Genomic DNA, 14079 nt, shown 5'->3' with positions numbered 1-14079 from the left:
TCTCCAACCTTCCTGACAGGAAATATGTATCCCATGCCTTCCCTTGTATTTAAACACACAAAGTGAGTACCAAAATGACTCTGACCTCGGCACACATAATCTCTTTGGATAGTCTATCATTTCTTTTGAATTTCCTGGTCTTTTTAATATATGAGGCACCTATGAATAGGAGTCTAGGATATGCAAATAAAATCAGACACAAGAGAGCTAAATGGAGGGACCATGCCTCCTTATACCAAGTGCAAAAGAAATGGAAGTTATTCAGATCTTTGTAAGAGTTTCTATAGGAAAGCAATGAGAAAGTAACAAGAAAATAAAATGCATTAGAAACCCCTAGGTGACCTGCCCGTTTTACTTGGATTACTTGGCTTATTGGGAACAAAAGAATTTCCTCTAAGAGGTTTGCTTTACCACAGAAACCACTAGAGTGATTTCCTGTGGGCACTTAGGATCTTGTTAGGCTCATTATGGTCTACTATCTAATTGTAAGAAATAGAGGTATAAGTTGAGGGAGGTAGGTAACCACCTCAAGTAATAACCACAATCCTTGTTGGGGTAAACCACTAAAGTCACTTAATAACCATCAGCTCAACCCTAAAGTAGCTATGGCACAGATCAGAGAGGCTTAACGCAGAGGCAATGTGTAAAGTATTCATGATGTAGCAAAATATTTAGAAAGTCAAAACACAACACAAGAAAAACCCCAAACCAATTTAGAATAGAAAGTGTTAAGTGCCAACTAGGCACTATTTAAGGCTGCCCGCAATAGAGCACAGATCTGCTACAGAAATTAGATTCAAACTGGTTGGAAATGTTATCTTCCGATTTAGGGCCTGATTTAGAGTTTGGAGGATGGAATACTCCGTCACAAGAGTGACAGATAACCCGTCTGCTATATTATAAGTGTATTGTACTGAATGGCACCGGTAAAATAGCAGACAGGATATCTGTCATGTCTGTGATATTGCATCTTATCCGCCAAACTCTAAATCAGGCTCTGGGTCTCTAAAGTGGACATCAAAAATAATCAGTGGGGCAGGGCTTCATGCTGTGGCTCAAGAGGAAGGCACAACTTCAGAAATCCATTGGACAAGGTCCCAATGAAGGGGTTGACTTTTGGCAGGAAAGCTCAGAGCTGGAGAAATCTGAATTTCGTGCCCAAGGAAAGGTCTCCCCGGGCACATATTTTTGCCACCTTTCCACGGCGAAGATCTCTACATTTGGACTTAATCAGTTTTTTGAAGCTCAGATTCTTCCAGTGGGGGTAAGGCTGACAGCTGTAACCACAGAGGGCTTCATGAGGCCAGATACAGTCTCTGCAAAGTTCAGCTGAAACGGTTTTGCTTCTGCGGAAAAACTCTGAGCTAGAGCAAATTAAATCTTTGGCCCAGTGGCAACGCAATTCATCAGTTTGGCTTGGCAGGTTGGTCTTGGCCCTCTGAGGTTCTTGAAGCCCAAATGTTTCTAAGTTCTCAGATTTCAAAAGGTGCTAGGAGCAGTACGCTCTGACATCGCCAAGAGCCTAGGTAGGATCTTGGGGACAGAACGTAGGGGTCAAGATTCACTCTAACAAAGGCCAGCAGTAGGATCCAGAACAGGTCCAGTTGGAACTGGACAAGGTATAACTTGTAGCTTAAATGACCGTTGGAGTCCAATTATTTATCCTGGCACAAGAGGGAGAGCAGGTCTAGTCTTCTAGTCTCTTCTCAGATTACAGAAAGCGTTCTGAGGAGTGTAATGGGGGTGCTACATTCATGTCTATCATCAGCCTGCGTGTAGGGGGAACTCCTTGCCACTCCTAATAAATCTGATAAAAGTCCTAGGGGTAACTCTACCCACTTCTGTAGCATTTTCTGTGTGCCCTACTGCAAGCAATTCCACACTGCCCCTCTCTACCAAAAACCAAGATGGCCGAACTTTTCATCCATTGTGCAGAGCTCCTGTGCCCATCCCAAAAGTGTGACCATGGAAATGAGCAACCCCTCCTCTGTGATCACTCTACAGCAGTTCTTGAGACAGCTCCTCTCCTACTGGGTTTGGTGGTTGCCTAACTAGGGTAAAGAAAGAGGGTCCCTGCCCAGATGTCTGCTAACATTTCCCTGTGACAACACAGACCTTTTTGAAGTTATTCAAGTTCCTGGGCACAGCCAAAATGGTAACCCTGACAGAGAAAAGGCACCACTCCCCACACCCAAGTCATTTGTCCTCCTGTGGGAACAGTTTTCACACCTCATCAAGGGGGCAATTCATTTTCCAGGTGACAATTTGAGCTCATGTAATGGGCCTCCAGAGGCTCGAGACCAGGAAACTGTAACATTCTACAAGTACCTTTGCCAAAATATTTATTAAGAATACAACTTCACCAGTGAACAGGGCTTTCCACAAATATTTTTAGAAGTCCAAGAATGAAAATGGTATCTTTTTCCCAGAAGGAGATAACATTACTACATTCACTTTTGGTTCCTTATGTTTCCTTTAGGAACAACCAGCCTTTCTTCAGTGAAAATATCTTTTGGGACATTTTCACTTTTCATTAAACTTGCACAGGTCATACTTTTAACTACCAAACCCTCTGTCTTAAGGGCAATAAAGCGTACCCAAGGGTGATTTATTATAACTTAAAAGAAATGGGTTGGCCTGCTATAGGAGGTCATTTTAACAAGTCAAATTTGCAGTTTAAAATTGCATAGCCATTTTACAAATGGTAGGCCTACTGTTATGTTTGCACTGTCACTGTAGTGGGTGCTGCACCACCCCCTTTTGTACCGCATCTTACTATTGGCATTGAACTTACAGGCACTGGATATACTTTGCACTATCTGCTAGGGACTTATAGGTAAGTTAACTCCTTTGGTGCTCATGATGGAATGGTTCCGTCATGAGCACCAGATCTCCTGTGCTCATAACGGAACCATTCCGTCAGGTGCACAAGCGCAGAAAATCCCTCTGCTGCAAAGAGCAGAGGGATTTCCTTTTAAAAATGTTTGCCTCACGAGGTGGGTAACAGCTTACCTAACCTCCCGAGGCTTTTTTTTTCTTCAATGTAATGACAAGCGTGTGCATGGCGCGCTGACGTCAATACATTGAAAATGAAACTAAAACTTAGTTTCAGTTTCATTATTTCGGTGCTCGTGGGGCCTCCGAGCACCAACTTACATGGGAGAGGTATAATTGGAAAGGGGAGAATCTCCCCTTTCCAATGGTACCCTTCCCTAGTGGATCCCTGCTTGGGGTTAGCCCCAGGAGGGTGATGCCCAAGCAGGGATCCACCCACTAAGACCCAGGGAGGGGGGAGCGACCCTTCGGCAAGGGCTTTTGCTCCCCCCATGAAAAGTGGCATATCCAGTCTTTCTGCCCCCCCCCCGCTGGGCATATGGGGCAGTTGCCCCCAATCTTACCCCCAGTGGGGGCCGAAAGCACCCTATACACCAGGGATTCTTTTTTCTTAGGTAATGGGTGGGAGCTGCCCAGAATAGGCATGCCAAACACCCACCCTTCCCCCCAAAAATGCAAATGTTTTTTTTCCCCCCAAGGAGGCAGATAGGGGCAATAACCCCTGATCTTCACCCGGGGGGGGGGGGCAGAAAGCCCACTAGGCACCAACCAGGAATTCATTTTTTCCTAGGGGTGGGTGCTGCCCAGAATGGGCATGCAAATGTCTCCCACCCCAAAAACATTGGCCACAGTCTTTCTGCCTTCCCCCGGGTATGTAGAAAGATCACTCGACACCAGGGATTTTTTCTCCCCAAAGTTCAGGGGTGGGGCTGCCCAGAATGGGCATGCCAATGCACCCCCCCCCCTTGAAAAATGCTGCAGTCTTTCTGCCCCCCCCCCCCAGGAAGCAGATGGGGCAGTAGCCCTTGATCTGCCCCGGGAGGTGGGGGGGGCAGAAAGCCCACTAGACACCAGGGATTACCATTATTCTTTTACATATAGGGTTGAAAGCTGCCCAGAATGGGCCTGCTAATGCCCCACCCCCAAAATAATTGCCACAGTCTTTCTGCCCCCCGGGAGGCAGATGGGAGCAATAGCCCCTTATCTGTCCCCCAAGGGGGACAGAAAGCGCACTAGGCACCAGGGATTCTTTTTTTACAAAAGTCAGGGGGGAGGTTTGCCTATAATGGGCATGATAATACTCTCCACCCCCTAAAAAAAATGCCACAGACGTTCTGTCCTCCCAGGAGGCAGATGGAGGCAATAGCCCCTTATATGCCTATCCTGGGAGGCAGAGAGCCCACTAGGCGCCAGGGATTACGCTGGCTATTTTATATATTGGGGTGGGGGCTGCCCAGAACGGGCATACCAAAGCCCCCACCCCCAAAAAATAATCACAGTCTTTCTACCCCCCTTGGGCGCATATCGGGGCAATAGCCCCCTCTCTCCACCTCCCCAGTGCGGCAGTAAGAACACTAGGCACTGACTTTTTTTCGCAATGTGGTTCGCTGTGGATTTTGGGCTCTAGCGCAGCTGGCACCTAGGGAAACCTAGCAAACCTGTACATTTTTTTTAAACTAGACACCAAGGGGAATCCAGGATGGGGTGACTTGTGTGCCTCTCACCAGGTTCTGTTACCCAGAATACCTTGCACACCTCAAGCTTTGTAAAAATAAAAACACATTTTCCTCAAATTTCTGTGATGGAAAGTTCTGGAATCTGCATGGATCCACACAATTCTACCCACCCCGCATTCCCCAAAGTCTCCTGATAAAAAATGGTACCTCACTTGTGTTGGTAGGCCTAGTACCCATGACAGGAAACAGGCCAAAACGCTTTGGGTTCCTTGGGTTCTTGGTGAACCTACAAGTCCTATATATCCCCACAACCAGAACTGTCAAGCGGATGTAACTGTATATTGCTTTAAAAAATTTGTCATACTTAGAAGAAGTTACAGGTGAAAATATTGGCACAAATGGCCGTTTTTTTTACTCATTTTCAATTTTTCTTATTTTCAACTGTTAGTTTCTATAAAAAAAAAACTTGATGGATCTACACAAATAACCCCTTGCTGAATTCAGAATTTTATCTACGTTTCTGAAATGTATAGTTTTCTAGGATCCATTATTGCTTTCATACCCATTTCCACCACCAACTGGAAGGAGGTTGAAAGCACAAAAAGAAGCAAAAATAGGCTATGTCTCAGTAAAATGCCAAAACTGTGTAATAACGTTTTGGTTTTCTGACAAAAGTCTGTCTGTCCCTGAAAGCTGGGAAGATGGTGATTTCAGCACTAAAAACCCTTTGCTTCTATTTGCAGGGAAACAATCAGATGCTTGCTTTTAAAGTACTCTTTTCCAATTTTCCCCCAAAAACAAAGTGTAGCTGTATTCTGGCTACTTTCTGTGTCCCCTCCAGGGCAATCAACAAACGCTGGGTACCTTTACAATCCCCATGATGTTGGAAGAAAAGGAGGCAAATTTGGCGTGGATACCTTATGTGGACAAATATTTACAGGGGCCTAAGCGTGCAGTGAAAGGGTTAAATATACTAATTAGGTGTGTGGCAATTGCATCATGCTGAAAAAGGGAGTACAAGCACTTTAACCCTTGTCAGCAGGAGTAAAGGCCCAGTCAAAGCAAAAGTTAAGGGGCACACCACACATAAATGGCCATTTCCAACACTAGTAGTTTGTAAAGGACTAGCTTTCAGAAGGCATCCTAATTTTATCTTGGCAACCATTTGGAAAGAGACAATCTTCTCCAAGGAGCACAACTAAGCCACAACTCCAGCAGGGACTCATCTTTCAGTGATCAGGATCCCCTATTTCTTCATTACAGGAAGCTCTCTGGAGCATTGAATACAAACTGTAGATACATTGTTGAGCTGATTGCCTGTCTGTTCCCTTGTGAGTTTAAATAATCAAATATCAATAAAAGTGTGTCCCTATCATTTCTTTTTCATGCAGGGAGAAAGAAGAATTTTCAGGAAAAATACAAGCTGTGCTGAAAGACATTTGGAAGTTTCAAGATCCAGATCAGTTGCAATGCTATCTTGAAAAGGTACTTCTAATTGCCTTCAATACTGACCTCTCAATATGCTCTACCCTTATCGTCTTGTCAGTGGTTTTTGCCTCGTTCTGAAAGAGTGGAACTCATACATGTGCCCAGTACAGATACCTTACTATTACTCCACTTCACATGCATTGATTACAAAAACATATCCTCCAATGCAACACCACAGTTGTGCAAGAGAAATAATTCAGAACATATGCACATCGGAATGCTTGATGTACTCCAATTCAAAAAAGAAGAAACCAATCTGTACAATATACCCCTGTATGAGCATTGCTGAGTAAGATGCATTTACTGCCTATGTTAAGAATGATACACATTCACCTTGGTGGACCATTTAAATCCCACCTAGGAAAATGCTCTCCCTAATTCGCATGGGGGAGGATAGGTTTTAGGGCCTGCGGATATGAGCGGCCCATTACCCTCCCATGCATGACCCATTGGAGCCAATGAGATTAAAAGCAGCAGATGTTGCTGCAAAATGATGCACAGCAGCTGTGCTGCCAGACCGGCACCCATGCTTTTTTTAATCAAAATGTGAGTGCATAAAGGAAATACATGAATATTTGGAACAACAAAACTACCCATCACAAACAGTGTGCCATTCTTTGTAAATATTTGCCCTATTTATCAATTTCTCAATCTCTGTCCTTTTATTTGCACAGTCTTTAATGTAGTTTCCAGCTATCCATTCACCCATTTCCTCATCCATTTCATCTATTCATTTACTTCTACTCTTTTTCATTTCATCTATTTTTTATCCTGCCTCTCTTTCTCACCATTTTGTCATTTTTCTTTGTACATTGTTTTCTCTCTTTCTTCCTGCATTCACTCCGCCTTCAACTTTCTTCCTCTCTACCATTTATTTTCTTCTCTCGCTTACCTTTTTTTCTATATTACTTGTTCTCTTTCCCAGTCTATCACTTTCAATTTTTCATTGTGTCTCGGTTTCACTGTCCTTCCCTGGTCACTTTTTATTTATCTCTCTCCAACTCAATCCATCTCTCTTGTTACCTCTGTCTCCCTCTCTCTTCATTCCTTCCTCTCTCTTTTTTACTTGCTCTAACATAATTTATATTTGTAAAGTGCACATTCTCCCTCAAGGGTATATAGATGTTGAATAACAGCTGCTTATTGTTACCCAGCTCAATAGTACTCATTTTATTGACCTCTCAAGGATGAATGACTTAGTGGACTTGCTGGGATTTTATCCTGTCACCATGAGATCATACACAGATCCTGCAATGGATGTGTTAGTCCACTGAACCACCAGACCAATGAACAGTTTCTCTTTCTCTTTTTCTATCTCCCTCTGTCCTCTCTCACTTGATGTCTTCCTTTTTTCTCAAATCTCTCCCTGGCACTGTCTTAGCTTTTTAATGGTCTCCTGTTCAACATTTATTCTTACCTCACAAAGGTAGTCTTTTGAAAAAAAACATACAAAGTCTGTGAAGATGGTAGCTGTATTTGGCTACAAGACTTCACTGCTATCCTTTACAATTGATGGAGCCTATTTTGTTGAACTTCTTCCTCTAACAGCACCTCTTCTTTACTCAACGTCCTCATCATATAACAGTTGTCTATACAAACTTCATAGTACCAGTTAATTAGTCTGCCAAGCCATCATTTCATCTGCGTTATCATGGGGAATATCATAAGGTAGCTACAGTTGGGTCTATTTGCCAAAGCATTTTTGAATATGTAAAGTAATACTCTTGCAATACGATGTCAAACAAAAAGCAATTCTCTAAGGTATAGGCGGAAATCTACACCTAGGAGAACTTTCCAAGCGTATGTATATGTTTTTGTGAAAATGTGGTAGTGGCATGGGTGACGGACTGGAAAATGGAGAATATCTATCACACACGCCGAGATGAGCCCTAAACGCCAAGCTGAGAGCTGAACGTCGGCATGAAGGAGTTCTCTGCGTGGAAAAAGAAGGCCACAAGTGAGCCCGAGCATGTAGGGGACCCGGCCGAAGACCAGAATACCACGATCCCCCCGGGGGTGGGGGGGGGATTTGCTGACAGGATGACCAGCTGATTTGCACCCCAAACTCTGCTGTTTGACTTTGCTTCTCCTTCCGTATTCCTGCACTCCAGCCAATCCTTGGAGTAAGTATCACAGCTCACATAGTTACTCAGCAGTACTACACAGAAGAATGGAATAACACTACCAGCAAAAAGCCAGACGCCTGCTCTTAAAAATGTAGACATCGAAGACACCCATATACATTGCATTTAAATAATATTTACATAATTTGAAAAAATTAAATTAATTTAAAAATGGTCATGCAAATGCAGACATTGTAGACCTCTATATATACTACAATGTAATATTATTAAAGTAATGTAAAATAACTCAACTAAATAAATATGTAACAATAACTGAAAAATTGCAGGTACCTTTAGACCCACATAATCAAATTGTAAACATAACAGAGGTGCAAACATAGGAAATTACAAACATTTAAATTGTTAATGAATCATGAAAACATGACATCTGCCGAACAATACAACTAGTTTGCGTCTGGTGTCCACGTCTCATAGCTCCTGGGGAAGAGGGTAGTGTGGCCTTATGTATTCCTTTCCAATAGTATGGTAGTTAATAGGAATGGTTATGTCTCCACATGTAAACTACCAAATGCTGACAGTGCAAGGATGCCCTCGGGTCAACCTCTGTGATAATGAACGACCTTCATTTCACCATAGGTAAAACTGGTTGCCACAGCTCACTTCCAAAGTGACCTATCAAAGAACTGGGATGAAGCTGACATTTTGCAAACATCAGCGTCCAAGGCCCCTCATCAGGTTATAAATATGACCTCAGCAGCAGTTCATGATCATAACATTATGCTTTAAGATTCTTATGTCATAGCAATAGACCTTTTCATTTTATGCAATTTCTGGCTTTTCAGGAATTATAGGTATATAGACATCCCTAAATTCTGAATACTTGTACTTTAGTAGATGTGACGCTCAATCGGTTATTGGCATGGATGCACTTAACATCACTCATAATGTGAATGGCACCTATGCAGGTCTCATCCATGATTACTTCATATTTATGCACTCACACAATGTATGCCAGTTTGAAGCTGACAGTGTTTGGTGACCTGACTTAATGGTGCTTGAGCCTCTTGTTTTGGGCAACTTGCAAAGCAATGGTGTTTGCCCGGTGCCTTCCAGCCGTGGGCACATTTCTGATTGTTATATTGATGGCAAATGTATTGCTGAATTCCTTGGTGAGGGTCTCCCATGCAGCTAAGGGTTTTCCAGGTATAATTTACTTCTGGAGGAGTAAGCTTTTGGCCGATTTATCCTGTGTAGTGGGGGTGCACTTAACCCACCTGTTGTTCAAAACCATTTTGGGTTCCTTGCATCTGGCATTTACAGTGAGCAACAAGGCACCTTTCCAAATGTGTCAGTTGAAGCCCATTGAAACAACATTTTCTCAAATCTTACTGTAACCCTGCCACTAGAGCCCAGCAGGATTACTTTACTACCCTACACAATGTAGCAACCTCAATACCATACAGAAAATATTTGGGATTTGGAAGTCCGGTGTCTCGTGACTGAACCATGAATGTGGTGTGCAGATGTGTAAGATGATTATCTCAAAAGTCACAAAATTACTCGAATAATTCAAGGTGGCCCAAATTTGCAATCAAAACTTCTTTTTAATGTATTGTGCAGTGATTGATGTTCATTGTTTTCATGAGAACTTTACAAGATTTACTTTGATCCATTGGTGATTATCCATAATGTTTTAAGCACATTAGTATTAACCCAATGCATTTCAGGCATTGGAAGTGCTACCTGTAGTAACTTTAATACGCCCGGGTTTAGGGGACGATACCTCAGTGCACGCCCACGAACATAATAGTAAGTAAGTAAGTACGTTTATTTGTTGATTACTTAAAATCATTACAATCAGCAAAAACAAATCAAAAATGAAATCAGATTAAAAATATACAGATACATTATACTTTTATGTCCAAGACAGGAGCCCCAACTAAGCCCTAACATGGTTTGTTTAACTACAATCAATCTGTTTACTAATAAACGATTAGCAGCAGGAATTAAGGTACCTTGTGCTCGCAGCTTGAATTATAAGTAAACAATTTAAGATTGATAAGGGTACATGGTATATAACACATCAAGTAAAAAGAAAAAGTGCCTTGTGCTTGCAGCTAGAATTGTACATAATATATACCACACCAAATAGCAGCAAAGGTTAAAGTGCCTTGAGCTAACAGCAACGGTAAAGTGCCTTGTGCTAGCAGCTAGTAAAAAAGTATACATAAAATGTCGTCCACCATTATAAAATTGTATTAAAATAACAGTACAGTACCTAGAATACAACCCACCGAATAGCAGCAAAAATTAAAGTGCCTTGTGCCAACAGCTAGAATTGTTGGGTAAACTTTTAAATTTAAAACGTACATATTATACAATCCACCATTATCAACTTACAGTAAATACGGTATAAAACATTTATGATAATAAATGTAACCAAACGTTTTTTTAAAAAAGCCCACACTCTCCCTAAAAGCATTTTAAAACCAATGTACCATTGGAACTTTTTCACTAGTTATCATAGCAGAAATTTCTTAACCAGAAATATCTATATTACAAAGTTTCTTTTTAGGATTAAAAATTCAAAATATACTTTTTATATAGTCTTCATAACACAAGTTTCTTCACTAGATATGTCTATATTACAAAGTTTCTTTTCAGCTATAAAAATAAACTTAACAAATTGGCAAATGAAATGGATAGTAACACCACTTAAACATACAATAATTGCAGTTCTACAAGATCTTACCCCTAATTCATTAAAAATGGGCTTTAAGATGGCCTTCCGCTCTTCTAACAGTTTTGGGCATACGGTCACTATATGCAGTAGGATTTCCTCACACAACCCACATAACCTACATAGGTTGGACGGCCACTACTTCTCCCATTTTGGAATTTCATCTTTAGTTGGGTATCGCCCAAACCTTAATAACATGAATTTATTCTTAATTAAAGGTTTTAAATGAAATAACAAATAAGGTTGGGGAGCCAGTTTGCCAAAGGAGTTAGCTATTGACCATAGATGCTTTTTTCCCTTAATTCTTCTTTATCCATTATAGTAGACCATAAAGCACCTGTTTCGTTAATTAATGTTTTGTAAACCATTTTACTCCTTACTTCATCTAATAAATTTGGACACTCAAAGTTACGTAAACACTCATTTAAATAGGTTTGCCAACTACTTGCATATTCACTTTTTATTATCTCAAGCCAACACAGATTTGCTAAAGAACCCTCTTCCGCTCGTAACAGTGTCAATAGCGACTTTAAAAATGTAGATTGTCAGGCCAACATCTGTTTTTTTTAAAACCAAATTCTAGTCTTAAATTTGCACGACAAATATATCTGGGAATCCTAAAAACTTATTTAAATGTCCTTAATTCAATATCTTCAAGAAGTTTCGCATCTTTGCCACAGAAAATAATGGAACCATACTCCAAAGCTGGGATTAACTTTGCCTTCATAACTTTCAGCAAGTGATCATAATTTGGGCATAATAACTTATCTCTCAGTTTTCTAAAAGCAAATGATAGCGATGTACCCTTAGCTTCAAGATTATTAAAATGCTGCTTAAATGACATATTATCATCAAATGTGATTCCCAAATAGTTATACGATTTTACACATTCGATGACCAAACCATTAATGTTCCATTCTTTTAATCCTAATTTGCCTCTTCCCATGGTCATTATTTTAGTCTTTTTTGTATTTATCTTTAGACCATTTTGTATAACATATTGGTTAAAAGAATCTATACATCTTTTTAGTCCTATAACAGTTTGGCTTAATAAAATGGTGTTGTCGGCATATTGTAAATATTTAATCTCTTTACCCAACAGAGCAGAAGAGTGGGCATTAACATCTTTAAAATGGGCAGGGAGATCGGACATAAAAAGGTTAAAAAGGCAAGGCGCCAAAACACATCCTTGTTTCAAGACAATATTCGTCTCAAGGCGACGAGTTGTGTGTCTTCCTTCGCCTACTTTGATCTGAACCCATGTATCAAAGTATAATAATTTGATCATCTTTAAAAGCGTGTTAGATATACCCCAATTAATTAACTTCGACCATAGTACATTTCAGGGCACAGAATCATAGGCGGCTTTTAGGTCAATGAAACAAATGTACAGCCTTTGTTTCCTATATTTGGCTCTTTCGCCTAATAATGTCAATAAAGTCAGATTAGTATAGGTCGATTCTCCCTTTCTAAAACCGGTTTGTAAATTAGGGATCAAATCCTCTCTCATGGCCCATGATTCCAGTTCTTCCAGCAGACAGCTAGCAAATATTTTCGCTTCAACGTCTGTTAGTGCAAATAAGCTATAATTTGCGGGGTTGTCCTGGGGGCCGCTTTTTTAAATTGGTTGGATAATACTTCCCTGCCATGATTCTGGAATTAAGCCTGCTTTCAGCACATCATTAAATAGAAGAGTTAGTACCTCTGGCCAGTCTTTAAAATTTGCTTTAAAAATAGCGTTCGGAATACCACTCGGGCCAGGCGCTCCATGTGATCTAATCTTATTTATTACTTTTTTTACTTTATCAACAGACCATGGCTCTTTATCAGGGGGGCTTAATGGTTCATAGGCACCTGAGTCTGACCCACCATTTTCTATTATCTCTAGGTGACCATGATAAGTAGAATTAATTTTACTATCATCGCACTGCGGGCCCAGAGGGACAGGTTTAGAATTATTAAAAAAGTTTACCCAACTTGATTCTTCAATATTGGCACTATTACTTCTATTATTACCATATTCAAGATTGTTAATAATGCTCCAGAATAGCCGCAAATCTTTAGATTTACAGCGAAATTTAATTTAGACCAAGTTTCCTCATATATGCCTGTTTAGCCTTCCATATTTCGTTCCTATGGGCCATATGCATCAACACATTTTCCCATAGACACAGAATGGGCAAAACCCTTTGATGCATCTGGCCCTATATCCCTTTTTTAATTGTCGGATTCGTTGGAATATCGCAAAGTGAATTGTTCCTTTTGTTTTACTGTACAATGCTCCTATTGTTTTATTGAGACTTGTTTTAAGGTATAATAAGCGATGGGAAAACCACCCTGGTTTATTTGGAGTCAAAGTTATACCTTGAGAAGGTTTCAAATTAGAAAAATTAACCAAAAGAGCAGAACATAAACAAGGCCAAAGAGCAACCATAGATTTCCCCTCCGTAACAGCATCTTGAACATTTGAAATTAAACAGGATACGACTTCCAAAATATATTTTCAGTTCTCTCATTCCATATTAGCCTTTTAAGGTTAAATGGAGTAGAAACAGTTTTGATTATTCTGGTTTCTGGTAGGTAATCAAAGGAAAAAGCAAAAAATATAACTTGTGGGTTATGATTGCTTTCAATCCTTGGTACTACCTGATAACTTTGTAATAAGTTAAAAAGTTTCTCAGAAATTATAGAGTAATCAAATATGGAAGGGCTACACATTTTATTAAACGTTGGTGTATTATCTTCATCTCACATAAGCTTAAGGTTACATTTTAAAAACTCGCAATTAACCCATTGGGATAACATTTTTGAATGTGTATTGGGCTTTTTACACGAAAAAAGATGCATGATAAAATTACCAGAGATGACTATCATTGAATCTAGATGCTCATAATATAGCACTTTCACCATTTTCCATATACATGAAAGTTGAGTAGATCTAACCTTTTTTTCTAACTTAAATACACATTCAAAAGAATAATTGATTGTTTGGAGGTTAGTTTGATACACTGTATCAATTCAGCCTGTAGGTCAATCTCAAAATGATTAACATCCAAATTCAAAGAGACATAGATAGAAAGGCCACCACTAGGACGACCAGTAGAGGCCTCCCAAGTAGCCAAATTCAAATATTCAAAATAACCAATAAGAGGTTCACTAACCATATTCCATGTTTCTTGTAACATTAATATATCAAAGGGTTTTAGAAAACTTATTACATTCAAATCTTCAAGAAGTGATTAAAAACCATTTGTGT

At 40.1% G+C, this 14079-nt stretch overlaps 1 protein-coding gene across 1 annotated transcript in view; it reads left to right on the top strand.

Moving 5' to 3' along the window:
- ALS2CL (ALS2 C-terminal like) overlaps positions 1–14079 on the top strand; it is a 719895-nt gene that overhangs the window by 572428 nt on the left and 133388 nt on the right. The window contains exon 19 of the mRNA XM_086941072.1: positions 5903–5996. Coding sequence (XP_086797198.1) covers positions 5903–5996 — 94 coding nt within the window. The remainder of the gene's footprint in view (positions 1–5902; positions 5997–14079) is intronic.

The sequence above is a fragment of the Lissotriton vulgaris genome, chromosome 10 (genome assembly GCF_964263255.1).
Source record: "Lissotriton vulgaris chromosome 10, aLisVul1.2, whole genome shotgun sequence".
In the NCBI taxonomy this organism is placed as follows: Eukaryota; Metazoa; Chordata; class Amphibia; order Caudata; family Salamandridae; genus Lissotriton; species Lissotriton vulgaris.
The sequence above is the reverse complement of the archived record's forward strand: the minus strand, read 5'-3'. Positions and strand labels throughout refer to the sequence as shown.